Raw genomic sequence first — 17,703 nt, forward strand, 5'->3', positions numbered from 1 at the left:
CGTCGAAACCCATCGACAGACAACCCGGTATTTGGGTCGTAGAAAGTGGGCATTTCTTATCGCATTCGAATTAGCACATACAGTCGTCGATCGACGTGTTTGTTCCCTGTCCATTCATTGATAACGCGCGTCTTATAAATTATTGTGCACGTGTCTCCGACCGGCGTCGAATATCGAACAGTTCTTTTCCCCGGCCCCGCACCTGCCCGTTTGAAGAAAATTTTCATTTTAACCGTTTTCATTTCGGTTCTATTTGCCAAGGCATAGGTACAAGCGACCAGCAGTATAGTAGTGCTGTACGATGAATACTTGTTTAAGAGAATACTGGATGTCGAGATCATCCGATTTCCGTGTGTCTCGCGAACTTTCCCCCTTCGGTTAAAGAGGATTAACGAGAAGATTGCGGACGAAACCCGAACAGAGCCGCTCCTCGTCGCAAGCACCTTACTTACGTTATAACTACTTATATATATATATATATATATATATATATATATTAGATATAGCATTTAAAGTCGACTGTCGCATAGGACATTCCGTTTATGTCCTCTAGTCTCTGTCTTTAATGTTTTTATATGATGTATATTTTTCGTACTATCAATAAATTATCTAAACGACCCGTTGTGTGTGTGGCGTATATTACGACGTGTTGACTTTTATTTCGTATCAAATTGACTTTGACATTTTCCATTGGAAAGTCGATTGCAAATATTTTATGTTCGCGTGATGATGATGGTACAAGATAGTAGGGGCCCGCTACGAATATGTGATTAGAAATCGGGTCTTCTGGGTGTGTCTCATGTATGCAGTAGGGATGGATGGATGACAAAAAAAAAATGATATGATAATAATAAAAATATGATAGGTGCCTCACTGCCAGTATATATTTATTATTATATAAACCGTCGTCGTTGCACCCGTTTTACCTTGAAAACCGCCAACTGATGTCGCGTGTGTGTATACTCATACAAATACTACGCGAGACTCATCGTAACATCAGATGAATAAATTACATAAAAACACATAACGTTTTATAAATTCGAAATTCGCCAATCTTTGATGAATCGTCTGTACTTTATGATCGTAAAACGTCGGAAGATGTAAACAGTCGATTGCTCAATAAAGATAAGTGCTCCGTATCTGTATGTGCGCGTACACTGTATATATGCGTTTGACTATTATAGTGGCATAACCTTTTTCTTCTTTATCTTCCTCGCTCTTCGTTGTCTATTTGACGTTTAACGTATTAAGACTTGTTCTGTAATGCTTCTCTACAATGAACTCTTCACTCTTTTTGTTTTCAATTAAAGATCGACGAAGGGAGAACTAAAAGAAAATATTCCACTTTAATGTAAACAGCTTGCGTCACAAATCACGTTTACAATATTTTCAATTTAATAAAAAAAAAAAAATGTATAATATATATTATATGAACTTAATTGAATTTATCATTTAATATTCGCGGTTGACGTGCATCAGCCACTCGTTGAATTTAAGTTTTTTATTTTTACATTACCAACATTCTTATTTTCTGTTTATGACATAGATATTATGCATAATAAATAATAATTCCCCGTCGTCATAATACGGCCATTGTACGATCATAATATATATTGTGGACCGATTTCATAATGGTTTATTTTTCAAGTGTAGAGGATGAGTTCAATTAACGTCAATTATGTCGAATAAGGATTTTGTTTTCGATGAGCCCATTTGCGTCTAACATTGTTTGCTATTCTTATTCGGTGTTTGGCTATGCTTCGATTCGTGATTATACAACACAATGATAGTCATCAATTCATTTTTCTACTATTTATCATAAATTCATAATTGTTATAAATTCTGAAGTTATATAATGGATTTAGGATCGTTACTTATATTAAATTATAAATTGTAGGTAATGTATTATATTTACTAAACTTTGTTTCCTCGCAATATTTGTCTCTATAATAATCGCAAACAAAAATAATTAGAAACTTTTGACTTTTTTTGTTTGTAAATCACACTACGTAGGTTTATATCATTATATCGTTCACTTGCAGTGTATACACTGTAATTTATATATTATATTTATAATAATAAGTTAAATGTTATCTGCATATATTTGTTACATAATATTTCATTCAATAAAATCTTTTGGTATTTATAATATCAAACTTTCCCTGTAGGTACCTACGTTTATTTTTTGGTGGGGTTTCATTTTGAATCAAACATTCAGACGTCTTTAAGTAGGTACGTACAAAACATTCAAATATATGTTATGCTTTGGAATGTTGTTTAGGTGCTGAAATACTATTGTAGATTGTAGTGATTGTATATTATATACCTTCTTGAAAAATCGTCCCATAGTATACAATTACGGATTTTACGGATTGAACAAATTATATACAGTGTAAAACTATATAACATTATCTTGGGGCGTTCACAACTAATTTAAATTAACCTAAATGTTATAAAAATGTCCAATTGCAATAGTGACTATCCCTGTACCGAATAAGAATTATAAAATTATATTTATTTCTTAATAGTTTACACTATGTAATATTACATTATGAAGCAAATAACTTAAAAATTTAAAAAAAAAAACAATATTTTATTACCTAAGTATGTGTTTAACATTTTCATTATAGACATTTTTGTTTAAATTTTCCATAAAGAAAACAAAATAAGTACCAATCATAGACGATATTAAACATTTTATATATAGTTAATTAACGCTCTATAGAATATTACATTTATATGTTGTCAAATAATGAATAAATATTTCAATGTTTACTTTAAAAATTGAAAGTTTACAAATATAATTTTGTTTAAATCGATATTCGTTGTCTTGTCGGATAGTTTGATTTAATAACAACCAAGTAGGTATTATTAACCATTTATATGTCGTTAAAATGTTAATCTTGTTTTACTTGTTAATTTTACATGATACCTATTTATTACCTTTGACGTTGGTCCATATAACATATTAATAATATTATTTATGAATTATAATCTTAGTTTGAGAAATGTTTACCTTGTTTTTACTTGAAATTTATGTCACTGGACTAATACTCGGTAGGTGTATTCCAAATTACGGGGGTAGAAGTTGAACCGAATTATATCCGTTTCCCTTAACCCTTTTAATTTACGTGTTTACAGATGAAATTAAACTTTCTCTTATTGCGTAATCGTAAAGTATGTGACTATTATTTGAAACATTTTATTAAATAGAAGAATTATATTTTATATAGTGCCTATATCTACTATCTAGTATTCTAGTATGAACCGTATCTTATAATCAGCAATCAAACAAAATTAATTATCGCCATGGCGGGTGCGTAAAAGTATACGAGAGAGTAGAATTCCACAAAATGAATTATGAAAGATATCTAAAAAATTTTAGACCCACGGTTGTTTGTTTTACTATTATTTTTTTGTTTTCATAGTCGGCGAGTATAAAATAACATAATAGTAGTACGCGGAACACCGTTAATGGGTGCATTTATATCCATCAAGAGTCAGTGTGTGGGTTTGTGCGCTTCATGACCCAGACTTGTACGCAAAATTTAAAAATGGAAAAAAACGTCACGGCTCTTTATGAATATAATAATATGTAACAAAAGTTCGCCGCTCAAGTTATTATTAGTCGTGCGTTGCCACTATTTCGAGAATTAGAAATGACTAAAGATTGAAAAAAACCAATTCAGTTAATATTGTCATTACTTATTAGTTATTGCCATTAGATGATTTTAGTCACCAATATAAATATTGACACGTTTATTGTTCGTTATCGTGTTTTGAATGATCAATGAAAATAATGGTAATGAATTATAATAAAAATATGATAAACAAATTGTTGTTTCAAGTTTCAACCACTGCGATTGCAAGATTGGTGGAGTGGCCGTAGTTGTCACGTCGTCATGCATAATATACTAATACTAAAATTCCAGTAAATGATTACGTCATTATTTAATTGTATTACGGACGTGAGTAGTACGGACGGTATTTTTTTCGTCAAAAAAGTCTTTTTGGTGTTTGATGAGTGGGCGGCACTGGTTAGGAATATTAGGGCACTCCGTGAAGTGTTCGCTTCTTTAGTCGAAAATCCATCGTCAACACGGGTCGCATAGCGCCGGCTTTGTTGTTGAGGATTTATCAAAACGGTCCTGGAAATCGATACCTCTCACACAGTGCATCCCATGAAATGTTTTGCCAGTGGCAGTAGCTGCTCACCAGCTCACTCAATGTTGTTTCCGACTTCTTAATAATCAAACCGTATACCCATGAGTGCAGGGGGTCGTATCGTCGACAGACCTATATTATTACTTTTTGAAAAATGATCAATTTTTAACCAAAACAAAATATTGCCAACTTCGTATTCTACGTTAGTGGTAATACTCGATAAGCGGTTACTTGGCGGGGGACGACAACGGAGATTATTGATTATTGATTATTTTATTATTTATGAAACAAAAAAATAATAGTTTATTATTATGTATAAATAAATGAAAGGAATCGCTCGAAATCGTTTCCGGAATAGACGACTACCACCACCACTACCACCACCATCACCATCTCAGGTGCTGCCGCTGCTGCCGTCGGTTTAAAGTGGTCGTCGCGGGCGCGTGAGCGACGTTGGCGACCCGAGCAACACCGTCGGCGGCACCGGATCGGTTCTCCCCACTTGCTAACGCAACAGACGGCAACGTCGCCCGGCTGCGGTGGGGCCCGTTTGCGCGATGACATCGCCAGTGCGCGTGATAATATATCATTTCACATTTTGGTGTTATTGGCCTCCTTTTCAGGGGCGTCTGTCCTCATTCGTTCGCCTTACCCACCCGCGTACACGGTGCCCACCCCGATCTTGACGCAATAACATTAAAACTGAACTCATCGCCGCGGGGGGCTCATATATGTAAGTTCTTATATTATATACATGTATAATTATTATAATATGTTGAGGAGCAACAGAGAGAGGTTGAGATAGAGGGAGAGAGACGTCAATGGACTCCAAGTCTCTGGAGCAGACATCGAGGAATTCGGAGGAAAAAACATTTGTGATCTGTCCGTCTACATGTCCTCCCCCGTCCCTTTTGTCGGCACTTGTGGCACTTATACGGTACGATCTTTCGCGGTATGTTATAAATACGTCTGCCTGCAGCACCCTACCGACTGGCACCTGGTTACCTGTCTGTGCCATCGTCCATATTTTTCATTGGCATTACCGATTTTAGTTTTGATGTTATTGTTGTATCTATACATAATAATATTATAGTCGATACGATTTTATTCTCGGAATTTGTTGATACGCGTTTAAATAACTATCAACGATATGATGTTTTCGGTTTTTGTGGTGTACGATATTGACGAAAAAACAGTCCGTCTTTACTTATTTTTTTCCAGATACTTCACGCCTGCCTTATTCAAACAGCGCTCAACGTGTTGGTTATCTTATCGGCAGTTAACAATGTTTATATTATTATTATTATGACGATGGTTGTTTGCCGGCGCCACCATCACACATGTACATTATTTTCTTCGATAACGGGAATTCGTGTTGTTTTAAATCTTAACGTTTTAATTTATTCCTTTCGAAATATAATTCAACCCTCCATCGTATCGATTTCAGTACTGATACGCTTGCAATTTCTAACTCGCGAATAGGTGATTGACTGTTTGAATTAAATATTAATTTATTACATTTTATATCTTTTTGGTAGGTCATATTTTTTTTTTAGTTTTTTATGTCCATGTCTTACTTAAAATCTAGATATTTTACAATTTTTATTCGAAACAATCATCATGCTAGTTGCAACGGTCGTACGTGAAATACATCTTTAGATGATGTCAACATTTTCAAAATACTACTAACAAGTTGATATTGTATGGGTTTTGAATGTTCTGAATTAACATTCAATTTCTATTTTATATCTTATTAATAGTTTAATCTGATTAAACGTTTTTTTTTTTTTACTTTAGTGTTAGTATCGCGTGCTCGAATCCCTAAAGTATTTTTGATACAATTTTTGAGCTTTATTCTACTAATGTAATTAGAACTGTATTAAGTTATGATGTGACGTATTATATAATATTGTGCAGTATTTCTATTCTTCATTAATGCGCGATAAGATAATAATTCAAACGGAAAACATGTAGGTTATTATGTTTTAACGCATAATCGTAAATAAGACAAGAATTAGATCATTTATAAAAATAAAACGTGTTTTAAGCTATATGTATATTCCACCGTAATATACAAAAAACACATTCTTAATCAAAATCTATATTAATAACAAAAAGTCACCTAACATATAGTACCTATAAAAATTAATTTTATAGTAATATTTCAATTTTCTCAATTTCTCAATATCTATATAATATTCTAATGGGATTTATTTTGTGTATAAATTAGCAAGTTTCAGTGAATTTGACCTGATAATTACATGTGTGCCAGATTACATATTCATGAGTCATGAGCAAGGTTATGTATTGATTTACCAACAAATAAAAATAAGGTCTATATGTAAACCTCTGCAGTTTTATCTATATTTTAAAACTTTTTTATTAGAATTGTATTCAGTTTTTAAATAATTTTTAAAAATAACACGAATTCTGTTTTTTCTACCTACTAAATATGGAATTTTCTTGGTTGCGCTTTCAATAACAACTTTATTTTACGATGTTCTGATTGTTGAAGAAGTTTTTCGAAGATTTTGGTGTATAAATACTGAATATTGTATTAAAATATTTAATTTATCTACTTAGATAACCTGGATAATAAACATTATTTCGAAGGGTCACTTATTCACTCAGTTAACTGACTTTTATTTTGACTCTAAATGCTACGAATAAAAATCTACCAATTAAATAAAAAAAAAATGAAAATTTATTAACATAAATTAAATGTATTTAAATTAATATCACAGTTAAATTATTTTTCAAAATGTATTTTTTAAAGCTTATCAATTATCATAAAGGTAGGGTCCTGTTTATCAAAAATTATGAACATTTTTTTTTCTATTTTATATTATTGGTAGCTGGTTAAACGGATCACTCCTTATATTAGCGTTAAGTTATTTTGATAAAAAAAAATTTAACTGTTAATTGTGTACTTATATCAATCACAATTTATTACTTATACATTTAGAAATAGTTTTACTTAACTTTTTAACGATAAGTCTTTGGTATTGGCTATCTCTTATCAATTATCACCATAGGTCATCACCATCATTCAATTTATTATAATTGAAATAAAATTAAAAAATAACATATTTATCATTATAGGTAATTACTAATTAGTAATTTTATAATTATTATGCTGGCTGTCGTCTTACCATACCATACCTATTCCAGTGTAATTTGTGTATGTGTACATTCGTGTCGTTATTAGTATTTGCAATATTACTTGACTTTTCGAACACGTCAGAAAAGGAATAGGGTAACCAAAAATTGAGTAGTTTTTCATTTCTTTTGTTGTTTGACTAAAGAGTAACTCATTGTTCTTCTATGGATACATACGTTTCTCGGATATTGTAAACTTTTAAAGTTAGTAAAATATAAATACATGTATTATTAATATTGGAAATGTGGCTCGTTCAAAGTTTTAACGAAGTGAAATACTTTAATATGAAATACCTTCAACAAGTACCTTCATATTTCATTAGTTTTCGTCGATGCTAACAATATTTTAATACTGGATGAAAATCTGTTTACAATTGTATAACTTCAATACTTTAACAATTATTTTATGATTACATTACATACAATGTACTTATATACCTATTACTTTTACGATTATAAACACGACTATACTTTATATAGTTGAATCGTAGTATTATTATATACATATTGTGTATGTGTACTGTGTACTCGTGTTTATATATTTACATTTTACATATTATTGTATATACTCGTTGAGTTAAATGGTAACATATTTTTTATTATTTTGTGATAGCCGATTTATACCTAATCGAATTTTATCCTGATATTATATATTATTATAGACGCAAATTGGTTCAATTTGGCAGGGAGAGGGGGCTTAAGCCCTATATACATTGAAGAAAATCCATGGATACAAAAATGCGAGATATGGCATTAATGCATCATATTATAATAATATAATTATTATAATACCGTAACTCCGTAACCTATCTATTGTGTTTATCGTGAAAACATTATATACCTAATATATTATTATACGTAGTGTGAAAAGTTACATAATCTCCAAACTATGTATTTAGTATACATAATTTTAATTGCAATTATTTTTTTATTTTTATATAAATACATATAGGTATAGGAATGCTAGAAAAAAATGAACACTAATCAAATTTCAAAATTATTGAGTTTTTAATAGTTTTTGGGACACTAATAAATTGGGGGATCCCTCCTAGCCTCTGCGATTTGTGACTATGATTATATTAATATAATTACTATAGTATGGAACTATTTTTTTCTAAATAACTACGAGTTTAAATAATGATAATTTTTTGTCTAGATTTTTTGTACGTATTTTTGATAAGTTAATAATTTTTGCTGACACTAATATTTTTGCAGATCATGTTTTTCATAAATAGTTTTTGGAAGTGTTCCAAATTTCGAAAAAATTTATTAGTTCTAAATATTTAAACAGCTTTTTTTTAAATGTGCAATTCTTTTGTTTTTTTTTCTATCGTTTGTGAACTATGCTTGTTGTGAATTTGATACATTTTTTTCCTTGTGTAGTTGTGTATATTTATACAATTTACATATTATTTACCTATAGGTACTATAAACTATGATATTAGATATTGTTCCTTGCCATTCAGCATAATTTACTACTTGGACAACGACTTTCTGCTGGCGTAATCAAAAGTACATTCTTGCCTCATATTTTTAAGACTAAATGCACATACTTATCAAATTTCTGAAATCTGATTATTCTTAGTTTCTGTTTAAATAATGATTGCAGTTCGAGTTAACCAAGGTGGACGAAGTGTAACATGCACATTCGTACGCAATGCTATATTATATTATGTACAACATATTATCAACGTTACAAATTGGAAAGCGTTGGTCAATAAACAAATTGCTTGTTTCTTTTTCTTCCCTAGAACTGACATAATTGTGATACTCATTTGCAATGAAACAGTAAAACACCCATTTTTTATATTGAGTTATTTTATTTTCTTGTCAAGTTATAACCACTTGTTATTTATAAATTATTATACTGTTTAGTATTTGCGTCGTTATATAGTGTAGGAGATAAAATAAACTGTTATTCAAAAACAACCGTAAAAACATATTGAAACATTGTACTTACATTGTCTTTTTTTGTACACAACAATTTAATGCATTCCAATAACTAAAGAATTGATTTTAATTACCATTATATTTGTTTTCTATTGAAATACACTTTAGCTTGATACCGTGAAATTACGTCAAGGGAGGCGAAGTATGGTTATATGTTATAGCAGTGATCGAGAGATTACATTATTTAGTATCACAGTGTCATTTTCGTAGCAAAAAAAGGAATTACAACGATTCCACCAAATCTTTATTTTCTTAAGGGAAAGAAATACATAGATTCCGTAACAAAGAGCAGCAGTTAATTATTAATTCATCGATCCCGCTAATTTGAAGTTTAACGTTTTAGGACCTGTTTTACAATCATAGTTTAAACCTCAGTTATGCCTGAACCACTGATTTTACCGGCCGAATTCCGTGGTTTAACCGGAGTTCAACTATTGTAATACGGGCCCTAAGTAATTCGAGGTTGAGCTATTGTTTTTCGTACCAACATAATTGACAACTATAGTCCAACCAAATTAGTATGGGAAAAATAAATAATCATTATCATCAAACCCTTATAAATTGACACGTAAAAGTATATATATATATATATATATATAATATATTGATAATGTAATAAATCATAATTTTATTGTTTTAAATTGATGTAAAAGAAAACAAAAATCCTTGAAAAATAATGAATTTATAGGAATTACATTATGAGAAATAGTATGATAATTTTTTAAGCTGGCCTTCGACAATCTGTAGAGAAAAATCATAATAATTGACTTGTATTTTATTATTTATATATTTATACAATTTAACCAATCGATATAAACAAACCGATTGATGGATCGCTGAAAAATAACTGTTCATGGTATATCCGTATTGGGTACTCATTGGTATATACGTGTCATCATTATATGTTTGTGTATGTGCATTAATAAAATTTATATAAAAAATAAGTATATTATATACGTATTGGGCCAGATCCATTTTATCGCAATCGTACCCGTCGGCGTCTACTCCACAGCAGGTAAATGGTTTAAAACAAAAACATTTTGTTTTTAAACCTTAGGTTTGTGGTTCGCCTGAAAATAAAAAAAAATATGAAAAATATAAAACAATGGAAACAGTTCCTAGACGTCGCTAAGGGTTGTGTATTTATGTAGAATATGCTTAGTATTTAAGATAATTCATCATTTCTTCGATACCATATATATCGATTAACGATATCAATGCATTTTTTGACGTGCTATTTCTGTAATATGTCAATGTGTAGAAAATAACAACGTATACAATAAATTAATGCAATACCTATGTTTCTATAATAATAACACTCTATACACTGGGAATATTTTTTTGCCAACTTCCGACTGTTTTTATGTTTAACTATGTGTGTGTTTTTTAACGCACCCTGGTGTTTGATATAAGATTTCTACAGATTTGAAACCATAGCGTTTATTTTTTCAATTTAAATTACTCTAAAAATAAATATTTGCTGCCGCCGTCGTTTAGAGATCTACGCGTGCACATCATATACTATTATTTGTATTCGGGCACGGCAAATTCTCCTGTATAATTTATTAAAATGGAAATTCGTAGTAAAGGCTGCAAAGAAAGAATGAGAAACAGCATTGGTGTTTTTATTTGTTTCTTTTATAGCTTTTTAAGAATAGTGTACGTTCGGTTTATGTTCTGTGGGTCACACCAGAGATTTGGAATCGATTCAAAACCGTTGCCATGTTTTATTTCTCGTGTCATTTCATGTGGCCCATCGGCTTAGGTACGAAAACGCACGCGTCTTATACATACACTCTGAGTGTTATTTTTAATTTACACTTTTTACTTTAATACCCGTCGCATTGTTTGCGCATATAGCACGGAATTACCTATTTTACAAAACGCATTAATCACTCCGTCATCATCATCGTCGTGACCAAATCCGTTTTCCCGAGAAAATTCTGCGATCGTAATACTGTGCAACTCTAAGTAATATGTTAAAGAAACATCGCCGAGATTAAAAACAAATAGTACGTTATCATATCGCGGGAATCGTTTTTTATAATGATAGTCAGGAGGGCTCTTCGGGAGGGTTAAAAAAATACGTTTTTGGCATAACATAAAAATCGGTATACCTACTATCGAGGTGGAATATCTATAATGATTATCAACGAAACGTATACTTGTTCCGTCCATTTCACGACCTTTAATAAACTCGCACGGTCTGGTAAAGAGTAGTAGGTAAACTTCATAATATTATTATAATATGTGCGCTCGACTGCCGTAACGCGCGAAAGATAAACCGCGGCGATGCGTCGTCGTATGTTTGTACTTTGTTGCTTCGACGGCTGCAAACGAAAAACCATCGGCGACGGCGACGACGACGACGGCTACACCGCCACAATAGAGGTCAACGACCATTGCAGCGGAGTTCTTTTCCCCCTCGTCGTGCACACGCCTCGCGCCACCGACCAACTCGCGAGTGTGTGTGAGCGCGACTGTGTACTAATACTGCTACGGTATAATATCTGTTTTCTTCCCTTTGCTGAACCTCGTTCGTTCTCCAGAGACGACAACGATGACGATGAATAATAATAATATTATAAGAAATAACATAACACCGTCTTTGGGATATTTTTTTCTTTATTTCCAAAATGTGGCTGCCGAGCGTGGGGCTGCACTGCGCGTTCGGCCGATCGTGGGTTTTGCGTTTTATCTTTCCTCGTTATTGTCACAATAATAATAATTGCAATAGGTATGGGTGCATGACGTAAATAGTATTGTCGTCGCAATCATCGCACCAGCTTTGCAGTCCGTGGCCCGTCAGTATAAATGTACGTAATAATTTTATTGTGCGAGTGTATTCGGTTTGACGATGGCTATTAAGAGTACAATACATTAAACTAGCTACCTCAATAAGTTGTAAGTGCTCTATAAATATTCGTCTGCGCGGTATATCTTTATCATATTTATTATTTACATGATATTCTATTGATATTAAATCATATTTCTTTTTAAATTATGTTTGTATTCCGGTCCACGCGCGAAAGAAATTGAAAACGACGTGTTAATCCTTCCGTACTGTATTCTCCTTGATCGTAATTGAATTTGAAGCATTAATATAATTACATACCATAGTAAACCACACGATGAAAAAGTAAACCTTAGTAATATGACTTGCTTATTCGTTTGATCCCATAAAACTCGTCGCGGTCGGTTGGTGGAGTCGGTAGTGGCATTAGTTTATCGACGAGATAATAATTGTTTAAGTCGAGTAATCCATTTGTAATTCACCCGTTACACTGCCCAGCCGTCGCGCGTCGGCGTCGGAGTTGTCAAAATAATTTTCCTCGTTGTGATATTTTTCTTCGCTCTCCTCCCCAAATCACATCCATCGAAGTGGCATACACAGCTTGCATTACACCACTATATTTATATTGTACAATGTACTGTAATAATTCGATTGCGATTGATAATAATAACAATATTATCATGTAATCGTAAAAAAAAACAGCAATATATCGCTATCACAATAATACGATATACCTATACGAGCGTCGGGCGCCGCTGGTAACATTGTGGTAGGTAGGTACGCGACGTAAACCCATTTCGCCGATTGGTAGAAGCATTAACCCGACGGCAGTCTTGGGCGCCATAAGTCTTATCCGCCTATTGTTTTTTTTGCGCGAATCTCAAATTAGTGTTGCGTAAATTATGACTACGTTTTGGAATATTCATGAATCCGGACTCTAAATATCACACGAAAAACGCACGGGCACTGAAGTACATTCGCTACCTGTCAAGTGCAGTAATATAATATATCGATGGAAATAATCATCGGGTGGTGAAGAGAAGCTCTGTCTAAAGAAAATTGTTGTTTAACGTTGTCGGTAAGTGAAGGAAGTGTAATCGTGCGCGCACCTCGTCCAAAACACATATTTTCTTCTCGTCGGCCGTAAAAATAAAATCCCAACACTGTCGATGATGATGATAATAATAAGAGTAATATTTTTTTTTATGACCATAATACTATAATAATAATTATTATGTAATATTATTTATTATTATTATTGGTTGAGTAAACGGTTCCGTATTCCATGGGGTGGTAAAGAGAGAGATTGAGATCCGGGCTCGGTGGCCTATGATGAAAACTGTTCGCTGCAACAATCGTGTGTGTTATAGACTATAGAGGGTGTTCGTCATACTCGTCGACGACGATATTTTAGGGCGAACAAAAATTATTATATGGCAGTATTAATCCCCCTGTTGATTTGAAAAAAAAAACAAACTCTCAGTACTGGACACGGTCTCTGATGAGGGATACACACACACCACTATTGATTTTCCGTGTCTTCGGTATTCGTGTTCTCTCTCGGCGCCTGTATATTGTATATTATAGTTCTTTATGGCTTCATGTGCACACACACATATTTCGCTTACCCGTACACGCCACTCTATAAAAGTCCAATTCTCATCATTAATTATTACCCACACGAGCGCCACGCGCGGGCGGTATTCACGTCGGCCGCCTCTTCTACCACCGCAGCCAAAACAGCCACCACCACCGCCGTATATAACAGACACTTTTGTCCACCACCCATCGCACTACGCCTCTTTTCCACATCTACAACACTCGGGTCGGTTTTGTACATTGTGTGCATATTAAAAGCGCAATCGATATTTAATATGGTCTATACCTACTGCAAATGTATATCAGCTATATACACCGGTGTAAACGACGTCGGTGGTATAGTGCTGCTGGCGGTGATCGTGGTCGTTGAGTTGGTGGTTGTCTAAAAAAAACAACAAGACCTCCAGGCTACGGTGCCTATTTGATGCTTCGATAATGTATGATATTATGTATATAGTAAACATCGAAAACGCCGCGTAAAAGCGTGTTTTGCGTTATTTATTTATTACGATGAGCTATAAAACTGCATGACGACGGATGTGAAAATAGCGAGTGATGAGAGGTGCAAGCGTATCCGACGCAGTGGCGCCTCGCTGATGGCTCGATAGTAACTTTGCCGTTTGGCGGACTGCAGACATGGAGGTTTTACTTATATATAACACAGCCACCCTACGAGTATGAACCGATTTTTGAGTGAATTACATCGACTTATTGCGTCGTCGCCTCGTTAGTGGTTGTCATCAACGATCGAATATCATTGCCGATAGACGTGTTTGGGTCTGTGTAATGTTGGCTCACGTGCAATCAATATCTTAGCAGATGCTGTTGCAGTTGTTGACCTCGTAATTTAACAGCAATTCTCCGGTTTTCCGTTTGAAACAATGCAAGTTTAGTGTAAATGGGTGGTCGGTATGTTGTGTGTATACAATATATTATATGTATGTATCACGAATTCTTCGTCGTTTTAACCCCTTTAACACTGTCTATATGATATATAAAGCTACAAACTAAACGAGTAACGACTGATAAAACTGTCTGACTGTTTTTATTTCCGTCATTTAATATTAACATTAACAATATTCTCCCCATCATGGAAGATATAGCTGTATAGGTATTATTTTTTTTTACATACGGTATTAGATGATTTACGACCAATGTATCTCCATATTATGTTTTTAGGTTTTCACTCTATAAATATATTGACATTTAGGTACTATGCATAATACTATGTTCCGACTATGTGAAAATACCTATTATTTTACATAAATGTGGTTTACGATAGCAATATGCTGCAGCCTATGCAGTAATATTACTCTTACGTTACACATTACGTGTACTTACCTACAGTATTAGTATATTACTCACAGCGTAATTGACACACAAATATGGATACGCTTTTAATATCATTGGCCGTAGTGTATACCTAATAACATAATGTGTTGGTAAAATTATTGTTATATATTCCATCGGTAATTATATCCCACGAATGTATATATATATATTATACACAATTGTGACGGTTGTAATGTTTCGACGAAAATAGTGTGTGCGAGTTTTGACCCTCCTATTCATCGGCATCCGGCGGGTATACACGTAAATAATATATTACATGTATACACGTCGTATATATAGGTATGCCACCTGGAAATCTGTACACGGCATGTGTCAGGTGTGTACACTTTCTGTAGTGCGCCGGCAGCTGCCGATTTAAGAAAGGTTCCACCACCAGTATTGCAGGCGGTGGCAACGGTGGTCTGGACGTCTGGCGAGTTCTGATGCTGTGGCTGCTGCTGCAGCGGTCGGGGTTAATCGGCGCACGAGAAAAAGTCTTTTCCCGTTCTCCAGAGGTTTGTTGTCGGATGGCAGCCGGTCCGCGGGGGCGCGTTTTTCGTTACACTACCTGCGGGATTCAACAGAATCTTTTGCGTATATACAATAAAAACATTACCTGTTTCTCGTACCAGATGTTCCTTGCCTAATACCTATATATATATATATATATATTTATGTAATATTGGGTCTTCGTTGTCTAGCTATATATGACCCTGCGAGTATAGTTAAACAATTATAGGTATTTTTTCACTCGTTCGTGTCTATTTCAAGTTTTTGAACGAATTTATTATGTACCACCTTCCATATCGCAAAAACGTGGCGCGTCCGTAATATTATAGTGAGTGATGGACAACCGTTAGTGTATGCAAATCTTTTGGCAATCTAAACATCTGGTAAATCCCTTTTTATTATGTAGTGCTATATAATATATACATATACATATATATATAGTCGGCCAGGTGTAGTATTGACAATGTTGTTGCTTTCGATTTGCAATAAGTGTCTGCTTATAGTTTATACTATATATATATATATTACAATACTATTTCTCACCCTTTCTCCCTCTTGTAATCTCACGCGTCTGGATAGTAATGAATCTGTACGCGTCGCTCAAAATATAGCTAATATTTATATGTTTTTTTTGTGTATTTTTATAGAATGGAACGGGAAAAACAACGAGAGAAAGAAAGGCAGTCCAGACAGCAACAAGTTTCCGAGAACCATGTCAAAGACAAGAAAGAATTGTTCGGGTCTCCAGTAAAGGTAATTTCTCCTTTGTAAATTATGTTTCGTGTCTTTATTTTTGTACCTTCGCTTCAATTGTACTTGTACATACATATAATATACTGTATCGTCCGATTTGGGTGTGGTACAGATTAGCTGGTCTTCCGGATGTTGCGAATAAGAACCTAGAAATTTCCTTTCTCCGCCGCCCGGAGAAAATGGGCAATTTACTTATATTTTCGTCCTAACTCCCCACCATCGGCTGACGACGTTGCTGTTCCCTCTGATATTAAGTGTAGAAGGGGCCTTGGTTAATTCTTAGATTGTGCATATAATATATAATAAGACCAATGCTATGCGGATATTATCTATATATTTCCTTTTTATCATTACTTTGGGTGATCCTATTTTCTAAGTTATTTTGCACTAAGATATAAATCTTGGTTAAGAAAGTGAGATGTTATCTAGCATTTTTTGCGAAAAACATTCTCGATGCTTTTCCCGCACGACCGTATAGTATAGCGGGTAATATATCACGTGTAATGGAAATTAACACGTCGTGTCCGTATTGTATTCGCCGCAAAAATATATTACAGGTGAACGATATAGGAAATTAATTTATACGTATCTCACAACATTATCATCGTGCGGCGGGGATAGTTTATCGACAAATTTTACGCGTCGAGCGCATACAGCAGAAACAATAACAATAATGTAATATTTTGCTAACGCAAACACACTTAACTCGACGGAACAACGAAATTTGTATAGATATATGGAGAAATAGTATATATTTAAGTAGCTGTATCTCATTATATTATTAATATAATATTTAATAGCTAACTCCATACTTTGCACTACCGCCGTTCACAAAGCCTTCAAAATAATGGGTGCACACTGTACACGAAAAAAATTAATTTTAAAATTTAACTATAAATTTATATTATTTTTGGAATTTATTTTTTTTAAATACGTTATCGACTAATTGTGTAACTATGAATTATGGGGGTAATAAACATTATCAAATATTATGAACTGACTCAAGAAAATAATCGTTCTACTGGTGAAGATTTGTGTTATATTAAATATACTATATAGATTTTTAATTTTTATCAAGCGTGTGAGATATAATATATGATTCATTTATTACTTAATATTTATGGAATTGATAACACATAACTCTTTTATTTCGTTAGCCATAATTTTTAGAATTATTTATGGAATAATTTTTATAATCGAAAAATATGCATGATACTCAAACACAGTGTTCAGTATTATGAATATAAATACCGTAAGACACAAGTTTATAATGGATTTAACTTGATTTCTGACCAGTTTTGATTTATACTCCGTATATATATATTGTATATGTGATATCATAATACATTTAAGAGGATGGATTTATTTAATTTATTGTATAGGTAGTCGTATATATGCGACAGGCGCGTGCAGTGGCCCTTGTACTTGTTTATCTATATTGC

At 33.3% G+C, this 17,703-nt stretch overlaps 1 protein-coding gene across 4 annotated transcripts in view; it reads left to right on the forward strand.

The window, feature by feature from the left end:
* The window catches only part of LOC107164322 (uncharacterized), a 149,772-nt gene that overhangs the window by 93,268 nt on the left and 38,801 nt on the right, over nucleotides 1-17,703 (forward strand). For all 4 annotated transcript variants that reach the window (XM_089222304.1, XM_015512095.2, XM_015512097.2 and 1 more), the window contains one exon: nucleotides 16,156-16,261. In XM_089222304.1, coding sequence (XP_089078430.1) covers nucleotides 16,156-16,261 — 106 coding nt within the window. The remainder of the gene's footprint in view (nucleotides 1-16,155; nucleotides 16,262-17,703) is intronic.

The sequence above is a fragment of the Diuraphis noxia genome, unplaced genomic scaffold, assembly GCF_037042655.1.
Source record: "Diuraphis noxia isolate RWA-SAM2 unplaced genomic scaffold, SU_Dnox_SAM2 contig0003, whole genome shotgun sequence".
NCBI lineage: Eukaryota > Metazoa > Arthropoda > Insecta > Hemiptera > Aphididae > Diuraphis > Diuraphis noxia.